This window comes from Lontra canadensis, unplaced genomic scaffold (genome assembly GCF_010015895.1).
Source record: "Lontra canadensis isolate GAN:19392208 unplaced genomic scaffold, GSC_riverotter_1.0 scaffold18, whole genome shotgun sequence".
NCBI lineage: Eukaryota > Metazoa > Chordata > Mammalia > Carnivora > Mustelidae > Lontra > Lontra canadensis.
Window position 1 is genome coordinate 18,041,399 of NW_022631012.1, and position 12,760 is coordinate 18,054,158.

Genomic DNA, 12,760 nt, shown 5'->3' on the forward strand with positions numbered 1-12,760 from the left:
GCTAAGGATGTTCTGAATATGAAGAAGTCTAAGAAAGAGTCTATGAAACCATAAACATTCTGCACTATTCTGAGACGACTCAGAGTCTCAAATGGCTTTTGGTTAAGTAGCTAAAAACCAAGATACCAAATGATGAATCAACCAAAACTGAATTTGTGAAACATCAATTTGCCAATATGACACGTGAGCTCAATATACTGTAACTTAGGACCAATCACTGACAGACTGACACATTAAATTACCCAAGGGCTTACATAATTGGTTGAGGGAGGGTGTGAGTATGAAAGGGTGTATGAGTTCATCTGTGCGCAAATGAGTACATGTCACACATTACACACTCCCAGGTATAATTTTTTATGAATCAGCTAAGAAATTCTCTCTTTCTCATCCACTTGTGAAAGTAAATTCATGAACTAAGATAAGGAATGCTTTAAAGAGAGAAGCCCACTTTATGATTAGAAAATCTTCAGCATTTGTGATATTAGATATCTGAAACTCAGGAAATATAAGAAAACATAAACCCACCAAGAAGAAAGCCTTACATAAATCTATCCAGCATCAGAGCACTGCCCACCAGGGCGCCATCCTTAATGTATCTTTGTGGGAATGCCATTCATTTAGAATAAAATGCGAATGATGCCACTTGGGAGTCCTTCAGTAAAATGGTATTACACTGAGCTTGGACAGTGGCCCTCCAGAAGGAGTTGGTACATATATACACATACGCAAACATGCATGCATATAAACACACACTTCAAAAAAATAATTAAGACAAATGCTTTTGGTTTTCTGGTCACACAGTCAAGTGATTATCAAGAAATTGGTTATTGACCAACATAAAAACCAAGAATGAGAAAAAGACTATGCTCTTAGATTAAATAATTTGTATAACTTTGAACACCTTTATATATATAGAACACCTGTTTTTAGAATCAGAATTGTCTCATTTTTCAAACTAGAGGAGATACATTTAGTATGCTTGCTACCTTCAAAAGATTTTTTTAACTGATCTAAAAAAATAAATTCTAGGACTAAAAACGATCCTTTAACTTCCAGTAAGATATTTTGTACGTAAAATAGAGGGCACAACTGGGACAATTATAATATAGTTTAATTATTCTTCCTTATATACCTTGACTTGATTGACAGAGTTGGAAATTATAAAACAAACAAACAACTTTTAAAAGATGTCAATTATTCTTCCCCTTTAAAAAGGTAATTTTTTCAGTTCCTTGCTTACCAGGAGCTCCTTAAACTGGCAGTGTCATACTGTATATGTTGAAAGGAATTTAATAATCTACACTGGTGTTGCACAAACCGTGCTCATCTAATTCTCAGGTGGCATTCCAAGGGGAGAGGAGAATTTAACGAGCAGAAAGATTTGGTCATTCTTGGCCACATAAATTCCCTCAGAGCCTCTAACAGCTTAACAAATCCCATGAATCGACGAACAGAGCATGTGGCATTTTTCTAACTCACTTGATCATGGAACCTATTAGTGTATGTCAATGAACCAGGGTCCTACAAAACATGATTTGGAAAATTCTAATGTAGATCAATGTCCTTCTACTTTACAGATTTGCATACCGAGGCAGAGAAATGTTAAATGTTAAAATAATACAATTTCACACCTACTAGAATGGCTAGTAAACAAACACACACACACACACACACACACACACACACACACACACACACATATATACTGGTAAAGATGCAGAGAATCTGGAACCCTGGTACATTGCTGAGGGAAATGTAAAATGGCACAGCCACTCTAGAAATGGTTTGGTAATTCCTCAAAAAGCTAAAAGGAATCACTTTATGTCACAGGAATTCCACTCCTAGGTATATACCCTAAAAGAAATGAAAGCAGACAGATACTTGCATGCCTGTGTTCATTACAGCATTATTCAAAATAGCCAAAAGGTAGAAACAACCAAGTGTCCATCAATGGATGAATGGATTAACAAAATGCAGTATATATATTTAATGGAATATTACTCAGCCATAAACAAGGATGGGGTTCTAATAGATGCTACAATATGGATGAAATTTCAGAACAATGAGTTATAAACCAGACACAAAGACACAAAGACAAATACTGAATGATTCCATTTACAAGAACTATCTAGAAGAGTACAGTCAAATTCAGAAACAAAAAAGATGAGATGTTACCAAGGGCAAGGAGGAAAAGGAAATGTAGATGCGTTGCTTATCGTTTATAGTTTCTATTTGGGGTGATAAAAAAATTTTTGTAGCCGACAGCTTGGGGTGCCTGGGGGGCTCAGTCAGTGGAGCATGCAAGTCTTGTTTGATCTTAGAGATGTTCTAGCCCCATGCTGGGTACAGAGATTACCTAAAAACAAAATCTTTAAAAAAAAAAAAAGTTTGATGGTTGCACAACATTGTAATGTAGTAAGTGCCACTGATTTGTACATTTCAGGGTCCACAATGGCAAATCTTCGGTTATTTATATTTTACCATAATAAAAAATAATTAAAATAGCTAGCTAAAATAAAATGGCAAAGTAAAAACTAAACCCAAAGTCCTCTCTTAATCTACTATATTCTCCATTAAATCACATTATTTTCAGGGAATTCTCACCAAGTGATTTATCACTTACGTATTTAACTCTTAGAGATGGGCTCACCAAAGGAGGATCCAAAGAAAAGTAATTACATAAAATCATCAGAATATACTTATATTTATTTCAATGTCACCTGAAAATATATGTGAGAGCAAGGTTAAAGTATTTATGTCCCACCTAACATAAATGATCACTTATTTTTGCCAGGGATAAGAAATAAGGGATAGAGAGCTATATTTCCCATTTCAGGTAAGTTGGAAAATTTCCAGGTATTGTCTGTATTTCCAGGTATTTCTATAGGTTTTCCATCACAACTATGTCATTAGCAAAACAGCCTACTATCTCTCACAAGTGTTATTATACACACGTTTTCTTATACTGATCCGTTAAAATTTTTAAAGTAATTTAAGCTTTCCAGCACTAAAATTTTAATAGTCATTCTCCTCACAGCTTGTAAATCTTCAGGGACAATTACAATCCTTTTGACCTATGAGAAGAAACACTGTTTTGATTTTATTGTACTTGAAATATTATCCTGTGTTATGTAAAGACTTAATTTTTAGGGGCCTCTGGGTGGCTCAGTCGGTTAAGTGTCTACCTTCGGCTCAGGTCATGATCCTGGGATCCAGCCCTGAGTCTGGCTTCCTGCTCAGTGGGGAGCCTGCTTCTCCCACTCCCTTCCCCTGGCTCCCTCTATTCCAAATAAATAAACAAAATCTTAAGAAAAAAAAACACACTTATTTTTAGAATTAACTTTTATATTTACACTTACATAAGCTCTACTATAATTTCCTAGGTGTAGAAAAAAAGCAATTCAGGTAATAAAATTTTTCTAATTCCTAACCAAATTATTGTGCTTTTAAAATCACTTGTTTAGTATAAAACAAACCAAAAAAAGATCCCAAAACAACAAACAATTAAAGGCATCTTTTCTAAAACTTAGGCAAAACAACAATATGCAAACTATTAAATACAACTAACAAATGTTTCCTTTATTTGCACCCAAGATACTATATACAATAAAAAAACGTTAAATGTCTGAAACAAGCTTTACTTATTCCGCAAATTAGGTCGCTTAAAACGTTAAAGGTCTTCAAGCTTAGTTATTCACCAACTCCCTTTCTCATTACCTAGAGAGAAAACGCATTCTTTTAAAAAGAAGCGCTCATCTGTGGAAACTTTCTAATTAACTCAGTTCAAAGCATGTGCAAGATGGCAGTTTTCTACACTGTTTCAGCATTTTAATTGGCAGAAAATGCTTAGCGGCCTATTCACAACTGTATCCCCCCCCTTGGTAATTAAGCTAGGTCAACTCTATGACTAAATGAGCCAATCTTGTGAAGCAAACGATTTCTAACATACACAGTATATGGCATACTTGGTTTACAGCAGACTTTGAACAGTAATGAGATAGTAGCTGTGTCAGTATGGGAGATTTATATGGAACAAGTTAACCTTTCTTAATGGTGCAGCAGTCATTAAAAATAATTACTAGCAGGGCAATCTCTCCAACAATTATTAACATCTATCAAGACATACTTAATTCAAACTTCCTTTCTGACAGTGCTAATAACCACCTGCAAACAACTAATCAATATTCACTATTATATTTTTGTTTTCAAAGCAAACATAATTTCCTCTAAGGCTCTTCGGATTGAATAAACTCCAATTTTCAATGTTATGATGGTCAAGCATCTGCCAACAGCTCTGTTAAAATATACAGATTATGCAATATTAAAACATTGAAAACTTTAAGTTATAATCCAGAGTGGATGTAAAAACGACTGAAATTTCTTAGAAGCCTTACCAAAAAAAAAAAAAAAAAAGGGCCACTAGTTTTAACTCTAGAGGCAACAATCCTGTCAGTTTGTTTTTCCATTAAAGAACAAATGTGTTTTATTTTTAATTTAAGTCAAATAATCTCAGACCTAACTTCCCCTTTTCTCCTGCCTCGGTGAGCACTTATAAGCACCTTAGAGACTGTGGTTCTTAAGGTCTTTACTCATCTACAAAGATCAATGAACACGAAGTCAGCAAAGGGAACATATTTTATCTGTTCAAAAACCAGAATTCAAAGCTACTATGAGGACTTAAATTCTCTGTTTTTACTGATCTTACCTGACTGAACCGGTACCACCTAACAAGACTACTCTCGGGTGTTCTGTTTTAGCTCATCTACACTTCCAGCATACTTACACCAACACTTAGCGCTACCACTTTGTTGCCCATGTCTCCATGAATTGTCTAAGCACTACTAAATGTAACCATATATAACTCTCTATATCTCCTGGTCACTTTTTTTTTCCTGGTCACTTTTGCTAGCAAAGCAGAGTTAAGAACCTTTTTTCAAGATTTTATTTATTTGACAGAGACAGAGAGAGCACAAGTAGGCAGAGCAGCAGACAGGAGGAGAGGGAGAAGCAGGCTCTGGGCTGAGCAAGGAGTCCCACGCAGGGCTCGATCCCAGGATCCTGGGATCATGACCTGAGCCAAAGGCAGCCGCTTAACCGACTAAGCCACCCAGGCACCCCAAGTTAAGACCCTTTTTAGCAGGAAGCAGTGAAGAGTGGCATACAGGTTACAATTATAGGCTTTAGATGGAGAATACTCACTCTAGTTCGTATCACAGCTCTGCTACCCAGCATCGATGTGACCTTGGACAAGTTACTTAACTTCTCAAAGCCTCCTTTCCTCAGCAAACAGAAGTAAATAAAAGTGCCTATCTTGTGGATTTAACAAATATCCTTGTGAATGTATTTAGAACAGTACACAGTATGGTCCCAATAAATATAGGCCATTATGATTAATTTATCTAAAGTTATTTTCTTATTGCAAAGAAAATAACCAGGAGGTAGGTACCGGTGAGACTGATTGTTATGTATTGAGAGCATTTCCTTTCCCTTGTAGGTTTTCAAGCTTTAATGAATCTCTCGATCCCAAATAAAACTCTTACATATATACTGGACTGTGATATTCTTAAACTTGTCTACCTTATTCCTATGCTATGAAAATTTTTTTAATTCTGCCTTCTCAATCTTTTGTCAGAATCCCATATTTGGTCCATATTCACACATACCAATTTAGTTACTTTCACTACTATGCAACAGTGCCCCTCCAGCTCCCGGCATTTCAACCAGAACTGCCTTCGCTGTGATTTTGCACACGATCAAGTCCATGAGAATTCTACTCATTCTGAGAAGACTGTATTGTCAAAGTATACTAAGCTGCCTAATACACAGCTGACCCTTGAACGAGTGAGATTAGGGGACAAACCTCTACCTCTCCATATGCAGCCAAAAATCCAAGTAGAGCTTTTAACTTCCCCCAATTTAACTATTAATAGCCTATTGTAGACTAGAAGCCTTACCGTTAACATAAACAACACATATTTTGTACGTTATTATGTGTTATATACTGTATTCTTACAACAGTATCTTTTTCTTTTTTTCTTTGGTATTTCTAGGCTACGTGGTTCATCTGTTAGTTTTTTCAAGTTGCTGTAAACCTTCAAGAAGCTTTCCAATATATTTCTCGAAAAATATCTGCATACAAGTGTACACATGCAGCTCAAATCTGCGTTGTTCAGAGGTCAACTGCATTCATAAAATGATCTTCAAAAACTCATTTTCAACAAGGGTCTTTCCTGGGTTATAACTGAAAGCTTACAGATTAATATAAAGTAATTTATTCATTCAATCAATATGTGAATGCTTTCTTTTTGTTCAAAAGACCCAGTCACTTCCTTTAAGCAACTGAAGTCCAACAAAAACAGTTAACCAATCCAATTATGAAAATCCCCTAAGCTCTGTACTGAGATGGAGACATACGGAGAGCGCCAAGGAACGGAGCTTAATGAAGCCCAGGATGGTTAGTAAGTTACTCCGGAGGGTCTAACCCTTGAGCTGAATCTCTGAGAAATCATAGTAGTCACTCGAACAGAAAGGTTCAGAATGTGAAAAGGCAGAGATAACTGAGGGAAAAACAGAATGATCTATCAACAGGAGTCTGTTAATGGTTAGGGCTGAGAGGACAGAAATGAATGGTGGGGGATAAGGATAGAGAAGTAGGTAGGCAGGGATCATATCCTGGGAAGCCTGACCCACCAAGTAAAGGACTCTGAAATTCGAACAATACAGCATAATACAGTTTCCTAAAATATAGGAGAAAAAATACAACTAGCACATCACAACAAATCTATGTTCTGGGACATTACTGCTTATAATATAAAAGATATAATGACAAATACTAGAGATCTAATGAAAAATACTGAATAGTATAAAGATACATGGAAAAATTATAAAGGGGATATCCAAATTAACTAAATTTGGAAGGTAACAGCATAGTGATTAACTGCCCAGAGGATTTATGACAAAAGTCAGGTGTGGTGGGCTCTACCATTTATTAGGCCCGGGGAAATGTAGGCAAGTTAGGAAACCTTTCTATACTGCAGTTTGAATGTCTGTAAGAATCAGAATCATGTAATAGCTCCCCCACATAATAATTCTACAGAGTGGGGTGCCTGGGTAGTTCAATCAGTTAAGCATTCAACTCTTGATTTTGGCTCAGGGCATGACCTCAGGGGACTGAAACCCGCGTCTAGCTCTGCACTCAGTCGGGAGCCTGCTTGAGGATTCTCTCTCTCTCCCACTCCCTCTGCCCCTTCATTTCTGACAGCGCTAATAACCACCTGCAAACTCGCTTGTGCTCTCTCTCTCTCTCTCTCTCTCTAAAATTAGTAAGTAAATCTTTAAACAAAAATAATTCAATAGAATACTGTTAAAATTTAGTGGGGGGCAGGGGGAGCATGTGAAACACTTAGCACATGGATAGCAAAATGGCTAAATTCCCTCAGCTTGAATCCTAGCACTGTCACTGACCAGCTCTAAGATTTGGGGGAAGTTCATAGAACATTCTACCCCTTCCATACCTGCTGCAAAAAGTAAAAGTCACTGAATCTAGAAGAATGCCTGCGATACTTGTCTGTTAAAGTACGTTAGCGGTCACTAAAAAGAAAAAACTCTGTGTCGGAAAATCTCATTTGCATTTTTAGAAAGGGAAGGTAATGAAGTTATTTCAACAATTCAATAAAAAACCAAGTTATGATGGAGTGGATAGAGCTAGAAGGAATTTAAGAGGAGATGCAACTGGACTTGACGAAAAAAGGATATAGGGAAAAAAGGAAAAACAAAACCTTAAGAGAAAACTGCTAAAGATTTTTCAGATTTCATTAAAAAATAATGAACTGTTATGGCATTTGAGATTCAGTAAGAAGTACAAACTTTTCGTGGAGTAGAAGTTTTAGAAATATTAAGTGGGAGATACCTGTGAACATCAAGGTGGGGTTATCTAGCCAACCAGACATGGTTTTAAAAGAGCCTAGACAGAATACCGAAAAGAGTTTTGGTTTTACTTTCATTGAAGCTCTCTATAAAACTGCCCACAATGAATTCATGTGCCAGTCACTGGCATTTCTGACATTCATAGAGTCTGACCACAGTGGCTTCCCTTTTTACTTCCTTATAAACTTAATCTTAGCTTTTCACAGAGGCCCTCTACTCTAAGATTAACTTAAGTAATTATAATCCCAATGACTTTAACTGGCAGCCCCATTATTTCCATTTGCTCCTCAAGAAGAATCCACTTATCACAAATCTTTCTTTTCTTTTTAATCTGGTTCTCTATCCATAGCTAAACCTTCCTTCATAATCCTTGTCTTGAAAAGACAAGTAAACTCTATCGTGCCTCTTGTCTTTCCCCAATCTTTTTTAAACATTCATATCTAATCCTGACTAAAACATACTGAAGTCACCAAAAGGAAAACAGTAATTTGGAATTACTTTCTAATTCAATTACATTCTTAAAATAGTACAGAGACTAGTTTGAGAGGAAAAAAAAAAAATTAATCTTTCTTACCTGATGCCCCTATATTGGCCTTATCTTCAGGAACCTGATTTTTATCCTTACTTAAATCTTCAACTAAAAGTTTGTCAAAATGTTCGATACAAAGTCTGCTGTCGATTTGATATAATAAAGCAGGGCAAAGATATGTAAATAAATCAGGTGAGATTGGAGAATTGGCACCATGACCGTAGTATTTTAACAACTGAGTGACGTTCAAACACTGCAAAAAATTGATAAAGCAAATTAAGTAAATGAGTATTTTAAGAAGATTAAGCAGAAAAAGAAATTACTGTATAATAAAAAAGTCTAAATATGATTTGAAAATAACCTGTAAAACAGATAACTATTACAAATAAAGATTTTCATTGAGAATTTATGACTGAAATACATTCAACTTTACTACCTAACTCTACATGGACTTTTAGCCATTTTTCACTCCAACACATGAAAGATTATAACTTTCCTCAATAATTAATAAAAATCACTCACAACTACATTCATAAAGGGTGAAGAGAAAAATCATTTCCCTATTCAAAGTGCAATCATCAGTAATTCCAAATTATTAAACATAGAGAATTTTATCAACTTTGTATTAAAATACACAATATAGACATTTTGATTATCTAAGGTACCCCCAAAAATATTATATTGGGGAATTCTAGTCCAATGCTATAAGTGGAAGATGAAAGAAGGCAGCTTCCACTGGTTCTTTTAAGTACAAAACAAAACAAAGCAGAAAACAAATAGCAAACAAGTCTGGACCTATCATATAGCAAATATCTAAAACAAAGGCAGAGAAGAGAGTAGTGCCCTTTTTTTTCATACATCATACACTTTGGTTGCATGCTTATTTACTGACTTGCAACCTCATTATATGATTTTATTTATGGTACAAAAAACAAAATCAAAACATACAAAAAGAAAAGTATCCTTCTCAGGTCTTAACATGAGGTAGTACTCTATCCAGTGCATAGAACATTTCTAGAAATCCTGAGAAAATTCATCAGAATTCATCAGAAAAATATGCACCAGACCTGTAAGAAAATAAAACAACATCTCCGATATAGACCCCACAAGTCTGACAGAAAAAGGAACATTAATGATAACGTCTAGTTATGATCAAGAGATGATTCTAGGATATTATCTATGGTAGTAAATAAATAAAAGTATTTCCTTACAAGTACACTGAGATTCTAAAATATAAGGGATTTTAAAATCAGTGCTGCTGACGTGCACCCGAATGTTTATAGCAGCAATGTCCAAAACAACCAAACTAGGGAAAGAACCTAGATGTCCATCAACAGATGAATGGATAAAGAAGATGTGGTGTATATATGTATATATACAACGGAATACTATGCAGCCATCAAAAGAAATGAAATCTTGCCATTTGCGACAACGTGGATTGAACTAGAGGGTTTTATGCTGAGCAAAATAAGTCAATCAGGGAAAGACAATTATCATATGATCTCTCTGATGTGAGGAAGTGCGGAGGCAACATGGGGGGTTTGGAGGGTAGGAAAGGAATAAATGAAACAAGATGGGGTCGGGAGGGAGACAAACCATAAGAGGCTTTTAATCTCACAAAACAAACTGAGGGTTGGTGGGGGAAGTGGGTAGGGAGAGGGTGGTTGGGTTATGGACATTGGGGAAGGTATGTGCTATGGTGAGTACTATGAAGTGTAAACCTGGCAATTCATGACCTGTATCCCTGGGGCTAGTAACACACTATATGTTAATAAAAAAAAATTTTAAATTAATTTTAAAAAATCAGTGCTGCTGAAAACCAGTATCTGATTATTTACACAGGGAAGAAACAGAGATATTTCCATAGATGCAAAATATACTTCAATAATAGAGACAGAAACAAAAAGGGTGAGGTCATTTTCCCCCATTAGATGGTATAGTGCTGCTTTTTACACGTGTGAACAATTTTCTAAACTTTAATAAGTACTAAAAATTAGAATTAAGCAAGGATGTTGATATACTTTTAATGCAACAAAAATAAACATGTTTAAGTTAAGTAGTTAAAAAAATTGAGAAAGAACCAATCAAATGTGAAAGTATTCAAAGGAACATAAAAATTTTAAAGGATAGGACTAGTGGATTTTCCTATTATCTTATCTTTTTGTATTCACCCTACATCTGCCAAAGACATGAAAAAAGATTAATTATGAGGAAGCAGGCACTACAATAAAGTGACATAGAAAAAACAAACCTACCACACATATAAAATAACTGACTTTAGAGCTACATCAATGACTGGGAATCATTCTATAGTTAATTCATTTAAGTTAGTAATTGTGAAAAAGAAAATGCCTACTTTCCAACAGGACAGGTGAACAAAAAGGACTTCAATTTCCTAACATCTAGAACCAACTAGCAATAACAAAATGAAAACTAACTTGGGAAGTCAAAACAAGTCATAAGCTGGAAAGTAAAATAAGGAATGTATGTTCTAACAACCTTTAAGTATTTAGCTTTGAGGAACCCATATTTGAGAACACTGCAAATGAAAATCCAGATAAAGAACTTTAATCTGATTTTAATTCCTTGAAGAACTTTGTTCAGGAACATTATCTGGAAGTAAGTTTGAATACGATTGACTCTTCTCCACTGTTGCTTCTTTTGTTATCTACAATGTTCCACAATTATCTGAGAATTATGGAGCAACCATCTTCTTTACACCTACCTCATGCTGACGGTCATCTTCATTATGGTCTTTGTGAGTAGCAGCTGAATAAATTGCACTTTTTTTAACGTGTGGTGCTTCTCGCTTTCTAGTATGTCGAAGTTCACCTTCATTATCAGGATTAAGATCTTGGTGTACATGACCAGGATCATGACCATTATGTTCTGGAAGGCGTACATGAGAATGACCTGGGTTATGTACACGATCAGGTTTGTGGACCCGATTATGCGCATACTGTTCACCCTGAACATGGTTGGGGGGAAAACCTGGTGTAATAACCTCAGAGTTTTCATTACTTTTCTTCCCTTTTCTCTTCCTCTTTCCTTTCGGTAGCTTACTTTCAGACTGTTCCTGTGTTTTATTGGTCTCTGTTGAAGGTTCATGGCTAGTCTCCCCACGCTCACCGTGAGCAATGGAATCATTAGGAAAATGGCGAGTGCCGTTATGATCGAGGTGATGATGCAAACAATGGTGATGACATAAGCGATGACTATGGTCATGCATATGTTTATCATCAGATTTGACAGATACTTCAATTGTCTCTTTCTCTGGATCACACTTATGGGTTCTTTTTGTTGATATGCTAGTCACAGTTTGATTTTCTGAATTTAAATGATTGTGGGAATGCTGGTGGTTATGGGAGTGAAAATGCTTTCCCTCTTGAACTGCCAAAATATCTAAGTGAGAAACATGATCGTGGCCAAGATCCTCATGATTAATCTCAACTACTTTTATCTCTCCAAGGCCCAAGTTTGTTAAAAGTTTCTCCAGACCAAAAAAGGATAATCTTCCATTTTCACCGTAACGGTCAAAAAGTTTTTCAATATAATATTTTTTTTCATTTTCAGCATCCAGCACTGAAAATTTGCTTGACTCCGATTCTGTCATTCCACGACGATGTCTGTGATGTTCCTCAGAACCATGGTCATGTTCTTCATGGCAGTGGTTGCAGTGATGGAAAATAAATGTCAGCAAACAAATGAGGCAAAATTTTGTATGCATATGTACCTTCATTTCTATTTTTCCTAAAGGGATTTAAAAAGAGAAGCAGGCATTAGTTCGTACTTAGATACATTCGATATAATCATAAACTCTCCAGCAATTGTCAATCCACGAGGCAAACTTTTTACATTTCTTTCAGTGCTATAAATCATTCTTTCCTTCGTCAATTCCCTATAAAAATCGCCCCTTTTAATTTATCAAAATAGTGTACAGTCCTTCCAATTAGAACAAATTGCTCATCACTCCATCTATAGACTATCCTGACTCCCTTTAAGCATAACACTTAAGAATCTACCATATAGTTATACAGGAACTGGTTTCCCTCTTATCTGGTCCTTTATGAAAGCTAAGTGATCCTTGTTCTTGAGGTCCTGTTCAGTGCAATATACAAGATGAAATAGAATGGTAAAAAGTATAAAAATCAGGAAGAAAAATATCATTATTCACTAACGGCAGAACTGGGTATGTAGGAAATCCAAAAGAATCTATAAGAGTAAGTTAATTTAGTAAAACTGCCATATTAAGGACAATAACCTAAAATCAATTTTATTTCTAGACACTAGCAACAATTATAAAAT

General features: G+C 35.6%; 1 protein-coding gene across 4 annotated transcripts in view; it reads right to left on the bottom strand.

The window, feature by feature from the left end:
- The window catches only part of SLC39A10 (solute carrier family 39 member 10), a 65,738-nt gene that overhangs the window by 25,902 nt on the left and 27,076 nt on the right, over nucleotides 1–12,760 (bottom strand). For all 4 annotated transcript variants that reach the window (XR_004382976.1, XM_032860190.1, XM_032860191.1 and 1 more), the window contains exons 2-3: nucleotides 11,181–12,205; nucleotides 8,501–8,708 (exon numbers count right to left, since the gene is read on the bottom strand). Coding sequence is in view for 3 of the 4 variants with exons in the window: in XM_032860190.1 (XP_032716081.1) it covers nucleotides 8,501–8,708; nucleotides 11,181–12,194 (1,222 nt within the window). In the remaining variant the exon portion in view is untranslated. The remainder of the gene's footprint in view (nucleotides 1–8,500; nucleotides 8,709–11,180; nucleotides 12,206–12,760) is intronic.